The sequence below is a fragment of the Neoarius graeffei genome, chromosome 12 (genome assembly GCF_027579695.1).
Source record: "Neoarius graeffei isolate fNeoGra1 chromosome 12, fNeoGra1.pri, whole genome shotgun sequence".
NCBI lineage: Eukaryota > Metazoa > Chordata > Actinopteri > Siluriformes > Ariidae > Neoarius > Neoarius graeffei.
Window position 1 is genome coordinate 81,123,503 of NC_083580.1, and position 15,372 is coordinate 81,138,874.

The 15,372-nt window shown below is 40.8% G+C and overlaps 1 protein-coding gene across 2 annotated transcripts in view; it reads left to right on the forward strand.

Annotated features, from left to right (window-relative positions):
• LOC132895710 (gamma-aminobutyric acid receptor subunit alpha-3-like) overlaps positions 1–12,200 on the forward strand; it is a 176,020-nt gene extending 163,820 nt beyond the window's left edge. For both annotated transcript variants that reach the window (XM_060936525.1, XM_060936526.1), the window contains exon 9: positions 11,850–12,200. In XM_060936525.1, the coding sequence (XP_060792508.1) occupies positions 11,850–12,200 (351 nt within the window). The remainder of the gene's footprint in view (positions 1–11,849) is intronic.
• The last annotated feature ends 3,172 nt before the right edge of the window (positions 12,201–15,372 follow it).

Sequence of the window (15,372 nt, forward strand, 5' to 3'; positions counted from 1 at the left end):
AAGTTCTACACAATTTCCCAGCCTGTCTAGAAGTTTTCTGTTATCTACAGTGTCAAATGCAACACTTAAGATCCAGTAATACCAGAAATATTAGTGTTAACATCTCCAATGGAGCACTTGCATGTGACGTCACAGCCGATCCAGATTGTGACAGACGCCATCTTGTAGGTCAAACGCCATATTTCCGCCTTCTACTTCTACTTCTGGTTCTACTTCTGCTTTTACTTCTACCTTTTCTTCTGGAAAACCCTACTATATACAATTCTACTACAACGGCTGCGGCTACAAGCTCTCCCTACCTGTGCACGGTTTTTATGTTTTTTGTGTGTATTTTTGCGTGTTGTTCGTCTGTACCGGACTTCAATATCCACTACAACCGTATGGACTTACTGGACATTGGTTTCCAGCAGAAAATGACAGTTTGTAGCAATTTCCATCGCATGCACAACATTCCGGACGAGATAGCAAGACCAGCGGGGTCTCCGTGGATTGTTATCGGAAGCAAAGCGAAGGAGGCGGCGCCGGGAGCGGAAGCAAAAGCGAGGCTGCAGGTAGAGCCGGCCTGTTGACTAAGCTCAGAAAACAGCCACTCAAACCTCCACTGCTAAGCCTCTACCTCTCCAACGCTAGATCCATGTAAACAACACGGACGATTTGGAATTACAGCTGGAATTACCTTATTCTATTCTATAATCGGCTGGTCAATGCTATACTCAATACTTAAGTGACTTACCCATCCAGTGAGGATTCTTGTTTACAAGATGCCACATCTGAGTCGCTGACAAATCCTGAATTTCTGTAAAGATAACTGTCCAGAGACTTATAAGCACGCAGTGCTTCACCACTGAACAGCGAGGGAAAGTTAATGAGGTAATTATACACGTCCGGGTATTCTGCTGGCAGTTCAAAATCCGGTCGTGAAAACTCCGCCCGGTAAGCCATAAGGGTCACTAATCTGTAGATCGTTTATTTTAGACATATATCTAGTTATCTGTTCATTAGAAAAATGAGCCGTGTAGTCCGTCAGTTGAAATTGATCCATTCTGTAGACGAGTGCAGCAGTATTCAGCGGTGTTTTTGACCCACAAGATGGCGGTTGTGTACTTTCCGGTCACGTGACTGCAAGATCTCTATAAGAGCAGTCTCGGTACTGTGGCGGGGTTGAAAACTTAACTGGAGTCTGTCAAAATGTCCGTTTAAAGTAAGTTAAGGTAAGGCCACCATCACTGTTATCATTTTGTTCTATTTTACAGTTCACTGACTTTAAAAAAAATGTTTGTGAACCAAAATAAAAGACTTTACAATAATGAGTTCCCTTTCACAAATACAGATAAAGAATTGTAGCTGTTGCAGGACACACGGTACAAATCTGTGGTTCTAAGTCAGTGTCCTTGGAAAAAAGCTCGTCAGGATGGTAATTCTTCAGAGAGATTGCTCCATCTCAGAAATCCAGTCCCCTCTTCATTCGTTCACAAATGCCTTTTTGCTCACTCCGGCATATTGCCTCTTTCTGTCCCACTCCTGATAACCACTGAAATATGGAGCACTCACAGCTAATGGTAGGGAAACAGTTTAAAGAAAGCTTCGTGAGCAAGCCATATTGTTTCCAGGATGAGGGGTTATTGCTGATATAAATTTCCATTTCGTTCTCCTGTAGTCAACCTTGTGTAATCTGTTAAGAAGTACGTTATTTATTCATTAGCTGTTTTTCAGTGACTGTTCATTCGAGGAACAGAAAAGTGGAGCCTCTGGAGAAAAAGTGCTGAAGATGGGAGAAAAAAAATCTATACATCACAAATAGAGAGAAATAATTGTGTCTGGAATTTGAATAAGGAGCTGTCTTATGAGTTTGTGAATGAAAGATGAGCATTTGAAGAGCTCCTAATGCTAAGCCCTGCTTTAACAAAGGTTTTATCTTTTTTTTTAACAGTATTGTGCTCTGTAATCAGCTCTTATATCACCTTATTGATACAAAGCACTTCATATTAACATATCAAAATGCAGACACAGAAAACCTAAATTCCTTGAATGTTAATATTTGTAGGTTTGCACCATTTTAAACTGTGAGCTTTCATTACTAAAGGTTATGATAGTTATGGAGATAGATGGAGTGTGACAGAGGTTCCACTACAAAAAAATGATGTATTTGACTAAATTTGGTTAAGCTCTTCCACTCTTCTGGGAAGGCTTTCCACTAGATTTTGTCTTCATTCAGCTACAAGAGCATTAGTGAGATCAGACACTGAGGTCTGGGGTGCAGTCAGCGTTCCAGTTCATCCCAAAGGTGTTCAGTGGGGTTGAGTTGAGTCAGGGCTCTGTGCAGGACACTCAAGTTCTTCACTCCAACCTGAACACACCACGTCTTCATGGAGCTCTGTGCTGTGTGTGCAGGAGCATCGTCATGCTGGAACAGGTTTGGACTCTGAATTCCAGTGAAGGGAAACAGTAATGTTCCAGCACATAAAGACATTCTGTACAATTGTGTGCTTCAAACTTTGGGGCAGCAGTTTAGAGAAGAACAATATATGTATGGGTGTAGTGGTCAGCAGGCCACATACTTTTAGCCTTATAGCATATTTATAGGGGAAAATAGAAAGTCCAAAAACACCTAGATGATGGGGATAAATTGAATCACTAGGCTCAAACGCATAAAAAATGCACTTAAAATTGATTTGCTGTAAAAAGAAACGCTGCAATAGATTGGCACCCTGCCCAGGGTGTGCCCCACCTCTCGCCCGGAGTCAGCTGGGATTAATTGTTTTTAATTTTAAGCTGCTTCTAGAAAGAAACAAAATTGTCTACAAATAGAATAAGAAACTCTTAAGCTTGCAATGAGTGAAATAATCTTGAACAAGCTGAATAATTTTAGATTTGATTTATAATAATCTCGTAATAAGAACTATTCGATATATTTGCACATATTTAAGATATTTTCATTTGCTGAGATTTCATCTTTTTTTTTTTTATTTACCAAGTTATATAATTGCACACTCCTCTTTACATCTATAACGTTATTAGCTTAGCTTAGCTAACACCTAGCTGAGCGAGCCAACAACTGTCTGACTTGGCTACATTTGCAACATAAAAGAAACCTCTAAAAATATCATGCTGTAAGATGATGATGTGGTAATAGTTGGTTAGAGAAAACATTTCGGACATTTTACAAATGTTACTGTTGTAGCTTGCTGCAACATGCTGTACTGCGTTATATAAATACTGTAATGACTTTAGTCTTCTTTCATTTAATAACAAAACGCTGTCCACTGGTTAAAACTGGTACCTGTCTGACTTTCTGTTCCTATAGATCATCTTAAATAATAATTTTTGGGTGTAGCAGAACCTTAACGAAATACATCCAGGCCAAAAAAAAGCCATTTTGTGATCTAACTGTTGAAGAAGATTTGAGGAAGATAGGAAGTAATATGAGATTACGCAAGTGTTGCACCTGCAATATGTTTTCTCCGCGTGTCTGTGTACGTGTTAATTGGTCTGTGTTTGGTTCTGAGACAAAGTGAGGATCAGTGCAGAATTAGCATTAGGGAGGAGAGGCATTTACCTTCATTTGGGATTTGGAGCATGTTTAATTGATGCAGCTTGACAGCCTGTTTATTACACAGCAGTCCATAATGAGTCCAACCCAGTGGCATTACACAGCATCGTCAGCTCTCAGTATAGCCAGCAAGCCCTGTAAAGTAACACACACACAGGGTCTAAAACTAGTGTGTTCATATGCCTTTGTGACATTTGATCTATCCTCGATGATCATTTTAACTGCTTATGATTCGAGATTATGATTCAGTTACTTGCTGTAAAGCAGATTATTTTGTAAGTACTATGAATGTCTGGACTCACCTGTGAATATAGACCTCTTTAGTGTTTGTAAACGAAAAAAGAGATGGTTGCAAAATGTATCCTAAAAACCTGACACCACTTGGTTATAACCTGACTGAAGAATCTATCAAGAATTTTATTTAGGAATCAGTTTGCGAAAATGTTTTCTGCTGATTACTGTGAATTAGCTCGAACACACATGGAGCTAAAGTAATACTTTCAAATGGTGTAACTCTAAAGATCTTTATGGCTCAGCGTCCTGCCAGTGGCTAGATGATGCTAAGTGGTGGTCGAGCATATAGAAACTTCAAAGTGTTTATAGAGAGAAATCAAAGGAATACAAGTCTTAAAGATTTATTTGTAGGAATGTTCAAAATGTAAGGTTTTGCAACTATGAAACTGAGGACGTCGTGCCACTGAAAGCCGAGGTGCTGCCCAAACAAGCGCCACAAACTCAAGTTATCTGGGCAAAGTTAGCGAGCTAAACATGTGCGTTATAGGCAACTCCTCAGTAAGACCATGACCTAGATCTCTAGCATTAGTTGGCAAGTTTCTTAATGTAGATTTTAAGCGAGATACATGTTTGCTAAAGCAATATAAATTAGTAGCATTGGCTGACAACCAAGCAAAGCCTGTTAAATTTTTTTTGTTACCAAGCCAGATTCACTTTGCTGCCATGAAATGCGGGCTGCATGGAAAACCTGAGCTCTTTGGAAAGGTGGTCCAATTTGATAGCATGCGTGGGGAAAAAGACTGTGCTGATGGAAACTTTTCTGATTCTTACACCCAACAGCACAACGTTTTTAGACAACAAATTCTGGCTTGCTTTTAAAAATCACTACAGTCAGCCGCTTTGTTTTTGAAACCACGAAAAGCGACTGATGTCGGAGTCACAGGTCTCAACAGGGTCTACTGAGAGTTTTAACATTAAAAGGTTTAAAAAACAGAACGTTCATTGTCATTGAAATGTTTTGACAGGAAACGCACCCTCTCAACAAATATACATTACAGTATCTGAGCAGCAAACAGTTCACAATAAGAATTTATTTTAAATTAATAGCAGCTAATTGCCTCCTCGTAAATGTGATTAGGCCACTAATGAACATCATTAAATAACTAAGATTTGGTTCTGCGTGTTTTTTTATTTATTTTTCTGACATTGAGTCAGAGATTCACAAATTTATGAGGGGGAAAAAGTCACAAATGTAAAACTTAAATTGTGAAAAATAGTGGGGTTTTTTGTTTGTTTGTTTGTTTGTTTTGGTCTAGGAACCACATCGACTACAATGACTGCATTTCCTATAACTTTCAACTCAGCTGCAGTACATTCTGGGAAATGTAGTTGAAAATCTCTTCACGCTTTTTTCTTTTATATCATGGAGGAAGGGCAGCACGGTGGTGTAGTGGTTAGCGCTGTCGCCTCACAGCAAGAAGGTCCGGGTTCGAGCCCCGTGGCCGGTGAGGGCCTTTCTGTGCGGAGTTTGCATGTTCTCCCCGTGTCCGCGTGGGTTTCCTCCAGGTGCTCCGGTTTCCCCCACAGTCCAAAGACATGCAGGTTAGGTTAACTGGTGACTCTAAATTGAGCGTAGGTGTGAATGTGAGTGTGAATGGTTGTCTGTGTCTATGTGTCAGCCCTGTGATGACCTGGCGACTTGTCCAGGGTGAACCCCGCCTTTCGCCCGTAGTCAGCTGGGATAGGCTCCAGCTCGCCTGCGACCCTGTAGAACAGGATAAAGTGGCTACAGATAATGAGATGAGATGATCATGGAGGAAATCAAGGAGGAAAAACTGCATGCATTTCCTGTAACTTTCGGCTCAACCATGGCATCTGTGGTGTGATGACATTTGATCTGGCCTTGCAAAGTGAAACAATTCGTGAAACAGTTCACTAATTTTTATTTTTTCCAAATTTTGTTTCTCATAAACTTGTGAATTTTTTTTCTCATAAACTTATGAGTTTGATTTTAATCTCAGAAATTGTTTTTTTCTCAGAACATTAACTCACCAAGCCACCAGCTCCTATCTATCTATCTATCTATCTATCTATCTATCTATCTATCTATCTATCTATCTGTCTGTCTGTCTGTCTGTCTGTTTATTGTCCCAGCAGTGGCCCTAATACGCTGCTGTAAAATATCATCAAACTCAGTTTTTTATAATTTTCTACATAACACTGTTTTTCTTTAGCAGCCCTGTATATTGCGATACATTTAGTGTCTTCAGGTATCATGATATGATATTTTTTATTGCCCAGCCTTAGTAGGTAACAATAACATTCCTCTTCTCCACAAGAATTGGCATCAGACACCAAAAACTGCATCCTGGAATCACCTCCGAACATCTCAGCCTTGTGCTTCTCTCCACATTTCTCTTTTGGAATTATTACAAGCTGTTTTATAAACGAGTTGTGTATTTTGTTGGGGTTTTTCCTTTCTTGTGTGACCCAGAGCTCTACTCAGATTCTTTTGCACCCTGTGTTTTCAGTATAAGGATCAGATATTTTCAGGTATTTACAGTAAATATTCTTTGTGACTGTTAGTTCACCTTAAAATACTTTGGATGGAGAGTTTCTTTACCTCTGCAGCTTCACTGCAGTGCTTTTAGAAATTGTGCCGCAGTCCTGTCAAGGCATCATATCTTCTACTGATACATATTTGTTCCTGGTCAGTCTGTGGTGCAGGGGCTCTGCTTATTTAGTCGAGTTTTCTCCTGTCTGCCTTGTCATCCAGGCAGGCGGTTCTTTCAGGTTTGACATGAGCTTGACATCATCAGCCAAATGTTTTCATGGTAGGTTGCTTGACAGGTGAAATCCTTTATATGCAGAGGCTCAAGGCCAGAAACTCCTCCAGCCAACATGTATTCATTTATTTATTTAGCTGTGTGTGCTAGAGTCAATCCTAATTCTCTGGTTTGAGCTGCTCGTTCTCAAGACCAGTTACTCATTTGATGCACCAGTGCGTTCTCCAGCCTCTCTGGACTCTTGTCCAATAAAATGTTGGATACACTACCGTTCAAAAGTTTGGGGTCACTTTGAAATGTCCTTATTTTTGAAAGAAAAGCACTGTTCTTTTCAATGAAGATCACTTTAAACTAATCAGAAATCCACTCTATACATTGCTAATGTGGTAAATGACTATTCTAGCTGCAAATGTCTGGTTTTTGGTGCAATATCTCCATAGGTGTATAGAGGCCCATTTCCAGCAACTCTCACTCCAGTGTTCTAATGGTACAATAAGTTTTAAATTATAACTAAAGACTCCATCACTATGCCACTTTGTGCAACCGTAAAATTTTTTCAGTAGTTCATAAACTTGAATGTAATTGCTGTTTACGTTCAAACCAGGCAACGATCTTACAAGCTGATGCAACATCTGAGCAAGAAGACAGAAGATTTCTCAATAAAGCTTTGGACAGTGAGTCAGAATGCTTTATCAGAGGAGGCATACTGTAAAATGCTGTGTTATCAGCCCCAGGTCGCGACTGTACCAAAGTATTTGCCTGACCAGAGTTCACACAAGGCTTATCAGTGTTGCATACAACAGCAGAAATGCACAATAAATTCACTTAGGCAAAATGTCAGCCGTGACGGCGTGTCATAAACTTGGACAAGCAATGGATGCAAATGCAGGAGTTTATCAAAACAAACTGACGAAGCAGATAGCAAAAAATCCAAGAGCATTCAGAGGGTCAGGTGATGTGCAATCCAGACTACACTCACACAAATCTGAAGGTACTAATCCACAATGACATGGCTGAGTAGCAGACAATAAAGCAAATGCTGTGTGAACAGTTTGGGGTTTATGTAGGCGAGTTCTTGGTGAGTTGAGAATGATGAGATGCGAGCCATCAGATGTAACTGTGTACAGAGAGATCAAGAGTCTGGTGAGTTCACAGTGTGTCAGTTGACGAAGGATTGTGAGTCGGGAAACAGTCCGATGCTTCATCAATAACAACAATCTTTATTCATATCGACGTTTTGGTTTTGAGTCAAAGTCAGTGGGCTTTACGTAAAAGAATAAAATGAAGATAGAAGATATTAGATCACAGTGAAGATAAAATGTAAAAGATATTGGTACAATCATTAAAAATAACACAAATAATTAAACAATTTACAATCTAAAACAGTCTACAGGTGATAAAAAATCTCATTCTCATTATCTCTAGCCGCTTTATCCTTCTACAGGGTCGCAGGCGAGCTGGATCCTATCCCAGCTGACTACGGGCGAAAGGCGGGGTTCACCCTGGACAAGTCGCCAGATCATCACAGGGCTGACACATAGACACAGACAACCATTCACAGCCACATTCACACCTACGGTCAATTTAGAGTCACCAGTTAACCTAACCTGCATGTCTTTGGACTGTGGGGGAAACCGGAGCACCCGGAGGAAACCCACGCGGACACGGGGAGAACTCCACACAGAAGGGCCCTCGCCGGCCCCGGGGCTCGAACCCAGGACCTTCTTGCTGTGAGGCGACAGCGCTAACCACTACACCACCGTGCCGCCTTGATAAAAAATCAATACCATAATTTACCACAACTACAACAACAGTGTGAACAGGGAGGCTTTTGACATGGATTTAGCTGTAAGTAAGTAGATTAAAAAGTAAACGTGCCAGGGGAAAAAAAAGCCTAAATTGAGACTAACTTGACCTTAAAATGAATAATTTTTCATTATAAAGAGAAGAATCATCATTCATGTATAGTTCTGAAGTTTTGACAATATGTTCTAAAGACAATTTTGAATTTCATGTTGAGATTAAATTTGTGGCAGATCACAGAATCCAGGGACACATGTCGGCCCGGGGGCATTTTGAGTTATTGACAGATTCAGAAAGTACAGTTTCTAAGCTTTCCAATGATGCCTTCCATGTGGAGATCTGACAATATTTGAAGAATGTGTGGCCTTTTGAAAGTGTATACTTCTTAAAACATTAAAGGGAGAAAATCGCCCTCAAAGTTTTCCATCTCAGCTACTCTGGGTGTAGGGCGGGCACATAATGGTGCTCATTTGCATGACATTAAGGAAAGCCCTACCCCCTACGAGCTAGCACGATACTACTTTCATGTAAACAAAGATCACCACGTCAATTTTCCTTCCATGTAAAGTATGCCCAAAACAATTATGAAGTACAAAAATAAGTCCTAAAGTATACTTTAACGTTTTGTGGTTGAAAAATTACTCACACCGTAAGAAAGAAAGATAGCACGATGATGACACAACTAACACAACACTAGTTTCATGTAAAGCCTCGGTCACAACCGGCCGTATGTGCTCCTACGGCCGGTCTACATGCAAAAAACGCAAGAAACACACGGAGAGCGCGCGTGTGAAAAGCACGAGAGCGCACGTGTGACGTGCTGATTTTCGAGCCGCAGACCGGCCGCAGAGGTTCTTTGTCATGTCAAACAAACTCTACGGGCGCTTACATTTTTTTCAGGTTACAAGACAAACTTACGGCCAACGCGCGTTTTTCTCCGTGAATAAAAAAAAAACCGCAGCGATTTGGGAAACGCCAAAAATCACACGGCCAAAAAATCGTACGTCCGGTTGTGACCTAGGCTTAACCAAACCACAACACTCTCCGTTACATGCAAAAATAACCACACAGCCTTAAGGCCCGGTCCCACTGCACTTATGGATGCAAAGAGGATGTAAAATGTAAAAAAATCTTTGCCATCCGTTGGAAAACGCTATGCATCCGTTGTGTACTCATTGCATACGTGCTTCATACGCTCTATCCATCGAGCATCCGTCCACTGTGATTTCATCCGCGCAAAAAGTTTTGAGCTGCACAAAACTTTTAGAACGGATGAACTTTCCGCCGTGTACGATGTAAATCCGCGACATATACGAGCAACAAACGTTCTATGTCCGTTATCATCCGTTAAACGTCTGCTGTATCCTCTCTGCATCCTCTGGGCATCCTCGCAACTCACATCTGCTGCAGCTGAAAACAGAAAGAGGGAGGAAAGATAAGGTACATGAAACGTCTATTCATCGTTAGTAGCACGGAAATAGAAAGGATGTAAGCGTATGCATCTCGTATATAAAGTATTCAAAACGGACAAAGCGTTTATATCTGGGATGTATCTCGTATATTTAGGATGTCTGGAGTATGTCTAGAGTATGTAGAAGGACACCTAGCGCAGTGAACGGTCTGCATCCGATATACATCCGCGCAACATCCCCTTTGTTTCCGTTAGGCGTACGTGATGCAGCCCCTTCACCCGCTATGCATCCGCTCTTTCTGCTATGCGTCCGCTTCTCAGTTATCACCGGTAACCCCTTCGGAGCTGTCATCCACTTCCATCCGCTAGGCTTCCTATGAACATGCGTTTAACATCCCCGCTATATACTACCCACGTCCGTTCTTTTCCGTTCTGTTTTCGCCAATTTTGTCCATTTCTGGAGCGGATGAAAACGGATAGAGCCACCCCCGAAATTTTGCTCGTCCGCTGTGTCCTTTTTGCATACGTTTTGTGTCCATCGGCCAGTGGGACCGGGCCTTTAGATTAATAAACTCACCCCATCAGAAAGAGAAACGGCGCCTTGCACACACCTCCGATGGAATGTAATCCTAGAACGGTCCGTGTATCATCCGATCATCCAAGTATTCCATTCAATCTGGAAAACGAGGTTGCGGGTTTTTTTGCTAGAAATGGTGATCTTCGATGTAAATACCGTGTGTCTGTTTGCTTCGCGGTGTTTCAGCTCCTCTGCGCTCTGTTTAGTAACTCATTCCATAGTGAAATCACACGCCTGTATGCAGTTAAGTAGCCACAAGCTCAGCTCGGATCATACAGCTGATTCGCGGGGAAAAAAAAAAAAGACTTAAATCATCATGTGAATGGCCCATATGGTAATTTACCCACACCCCCCAGCAGGCTACAGTCCTGACAAAAACGAGACAATTTGCAACAAAAAATGTATGCTTTTCCAACAAAACAATCTATTATCTGAAATACTGATTGCATTCTTCAAGATCTCAACTTGCACATGACGGAAAAAAACAAAAATCACAAATTTAAAAAAAAAATGCTTCTTTTGCGATTATCTCGGATTCATTTCGGCTGACATGCGTCCCTGGATTCGGTGAGGGGTCACATATAGTACAATTAAAAAATTAAATAATTTGTTCTATTTCACCCCTACTGACTACCAAGGGCAATGAAAATCGCATGGATACGCTGTTATACGGTACATGTGCACACTCAGGCTGAGACAATAATAAATACCACATAGAGCCATCATTTCCTTTTGTCTAGCCTGTGGCTAACGTGAACGAACACAGTCAATCAGTTTTCCCTCACTGTACCGGGTACTGTTTGCTGTTAAGCCCTAATTCCACCACCAGGTTGAGTTTTCCTTCTGCAGTTTTCTAAAAGGTCCGTTGTCCAGCCTACTAGCAGGCCCGTGGCTTGTGCCGCTAGCACAGTCGCAGCACTGTTCATAGCTAGTCCTGCAAACACCAGAGCTGGAGTCTCTTCCTCATGAGCATCACTTTGCTCCAAGACGTCTGCACTAGCATCAACATTTGCTTTCTCCAGAGTTACCATCACCCCACGCAGTGCCACAAGTGTGGTGTTCATTTCCAAACACCAGATATCCAGGTGATTCAGGAGCCGTGAAACAGAACCAAGCAACCACAAGGGTTCCCTGTCTTTCAGAGCCAGTGCTAATCCATATGGCAGCAGTATCTACTGCAGATCCTGCATCATACTGTAGGTCACTTTGTAATGCAGAACACACTCACAAAAAGGTCATCATGATGTTCGAAAACGCTCCATGATGCTTTGCAAATGACCCATTTCTGCATATTATTTTTATTCCTAGCGCATTAAATATGCACTGAGTTAATAAGCAGTGCATATGGAACGTGCTATTAGTGAGATGAATTGTGAATCACTCATCCAGTGAAAGGAAATATTGAACTTCATCTGTAAACTCTTGAGCACTTAAAAGCACTTCTGTTCATTTATAACAGTCTGTTTCTGCTGATTTCTTCTCCCACAGAGACGCGAGTCTGCGTCATTCTCCAAAAAGACCAACAACACGTTTAACATCGTGGGCACTACTTATCCAATGGGTGTGGGAAAAGAACCTGGACTCACCACCATTGCTAAGAGCGCTTCCAGCACGGCTTCAGCTCCAGCCCCAGCCCAGCCGGTCCGAGAGGTTCGGCTCTCCAGAATGGATGGCGAGTACATCTGCGAAGGGGTCAAAAAGTCCTACAACCGAGTCAGCAAAGTGGATAAGATCTCGCGCATCATCTTTCCTGTGCTCTTCTTCATCTTCAACCTGGCCTACTGGGCCACTTACGTCAACAGAAAGCCAACCATCAGGAGGTCCAACCCCCATAACTGAACCTGAAGTATATCCATAAAACAGCAATAAAAAAAAAAATCTGCCAGTCAAGTCTGGCGTAGCCATACGATGCTACTGCCACATTCGCAGTTTTTGGTTTTTTTTTCTTATTTGTTTTGATTTGTTTGCATCGATTCCACACCGCCATCGTTCAATCGGTACAAAGTGTTTTTAGATTATGTAAACTTGATTACAATCTGTGTACCGTTGTTTATGGGAGACTTGTGTGGTCAGGTCTGAGTAAGCCTTGTAGAATGTTTCGATGGCAAAATATGAACAGCAGCCTGTTTGATGGCACTCATTCGGGACGATCTACAAGGCTGTATGCTCACCACACGCTGTATATCGTTAGATAGAAAACTCCGAGCCATCACGGTAGTCAGTCGACCTGCCGATCGCCTGTAACCTTCAGCAGCCAGCAGCGATGTCCGTACGTCCGTGTATCGTTCAGAATGATCAGATCAGTGTTTGCTCATGGGCTCTCAGCCGGTTAAGACCAATATCATCTAGAATTGCTGTTTCATCATCCCCATGAGTTGCCTCGGTTACGCGTGTTGTATTGTCCATGCGAGCTCAAGGGTAAAGAAACTGCGTGCCTTTTCTCAATCCCTTTCTTGTTGAGATGAATCATTCATCACTCACGGTCACAGTCATTGTCTCAAGCTTACACTTTTACTCGACGAAGAAATTTAAAAGAACTCCCACATTTGTGCGCACACGTGTGAATTATATTTACTTCTTCTTTTTTTTCCGACATGTTCACCTGCATGAACTGTACCTTGTATTGCTTACAGGCTTTTTCAGGTCTGTAGATGAATGTTTGTTTGTTTTTAAATTCCTGCCATGACAAATCGCAAGACTGCTTTAACAACCAAGTTAAAGTATCGTGACTAAAGTTAAATTTACTGTACCATGCCATTATTAAGAGCTAAACTGTGAATAGTACCATCAGTAGGGTTTGTATGATTGTTTGTTTGGTGTACCATTTATAGTTTACAATACATTAATGCTAATAACTAAAAAAAAAAAAAAAAGTGCCAAATCATTATGAATATGACTTTTTTGCATTCTCTACTTTGATAGAGCCAAGTTTACAATAAATTTTTTTTCTAAAGTTGCGTAATGTATGTACTTATGTGACAGCAAGCTATATGAAGCAAAAAAACCCATTTACCTGACCATTTCATCAATCATTGCTACTGATTAATACTTCCGAGTTCATAATGTAGATTAACATCCATCATGTTTTTAGGGGAAAAAAATCATGAGAATCCAATTAGAGGAAGGAAAATACTTTTTTTTTTTTTTGGATTGTTTGTCCGTACACTTCATGCTATATTAATTGCAGATTGAATGCATGACAATCTCTTCAGTATTCAGCGTCACCTCCTGTTCCACCGGTTGTCATGTTTTAGTCCGACACCCGACGTGTCACTTTTCCAAATCGCTGTATTTGGAGTCTGTAGATACTCTATTGTCTCATGGGGATACATCATACGTTTGTATTTTAACGCAAATAGTGTAAATCGTAAATAAAACCATATCTGAATATAAGAATATATTTATATAGTGATATCAGCATCTATTTATGGTATTTATTATATACTATATATATAGACATGATATAGCCATATATATTTAACAGTTATTCTCCAAAGATGAAGTGAATATCAGTGAATAATAACAACACGAAGTTGAAGCCGAGGTTGTTATTCACCAATATTCACTGAGCCTGATGCGGATAATTGTTTTAGTATAAATACACAGGTGATTATTTTAAAATCATATTTAAAAAAAAATTTCAATCTTCAAAATCTTCATGTAAATGTAATAACTTTGCGGCACAAACTTGTCACTTATCTACGCTGAGTCACATAAAATACTTTGTTTTGAAATGGATAAAATAAATCACAGTTCCACCTTACCTTTGAATAGTTTTAGGCCAAACTTCGTAGCATCTTTAGTGCTTTTAGGAACAGCATTTTCTTTCATCATTTGTAATTCTTCTCACTTATGGTGACGAAGCGATTGGCCACCAGTTTGCCGAGTCACCTGAGGTGATTATTGAGAAATAGTCCGAATCTCTCAACCAATCAGCACGTGTGATTTTCTATAATCACCTCCGTATTCATACTAAATATATATAAGGGAAGCCCAACAGAGAGGAATTTGAGCAGTCAGTAGTAAACTGCTGGACTCTGAGTGTTGGTCTGGCCGTCTGAGACAGCAGCTGGGCTTCCCTGTTTAAGAATATCAGAGCAAATGTACAAAATCAGTGATCTGTACAGCAGCGTAGTGCCGTGAATTAGACCAGACCTGTACTCCAATCTGTATTTAAGCTGGCCTTTTTTGATACGTGATAGTTCTGTATCGTGAATCCAATTTAAATAGGATACCTGGAAACTGTCGTGTGTGTAACAGTTCTCTATAACTTTGCCGTCTAACATATGCACACCATGGAAATACTCTAGATATGTATTTTTATGACAATTTTGTTTATTGTTAAAGGTTTGATAGTGAAGGAAGGATTCACATTTGTGTCTGAGCCATGATTATACAGTTGTGCTCATAAGTTTACATACCCTGGCAGAATTTTTGCTTTCTTGGCCTTTTTTCAGAGAATATGAATGATAACACACAAACTTTTTTCCCACTCATGGTTAGTGGTTGGGTGAAGCCATTTATTGATAAACAACTGTGTTTTCTATTTTTAAATCATAATGACAACAAAAAACATCCAAATGACCCTGATCAAAAGTTTACATACCCCAGTTCTTAATACCGTGTATTGCCCCCTCTAACATCAATGACAGCCTGAAGTCTTTTGTGGTCGTTGTGGATGAGGCTCTTTATTTTCTCAGATGGTAAAGCTGCCCATTCTTCTTGGCAAAAAGCCTCCAGTTCCTGTAAATTCCTGGGCTGTCTTGCATGAATTGCGCGCTTGAGATCTCCCCAGAGTGGCTCAATGATATTGAGGTCAGGAGACTGAGATGGCCACTCCAGAACCTTCACTTTGTTCTGCTGTAGCCAATGACAGGTCGACTTGGCCTTGTATTTTGGATCGTTGTCATGTTGGAACGTCCAAGTATGTCCCATGCGCAGCTTCCAGGCTGATGAGTGCAAATTTGCCTCCAGTATTTGCTGATAACGTGCTGCATTCATCTTTCCTTCA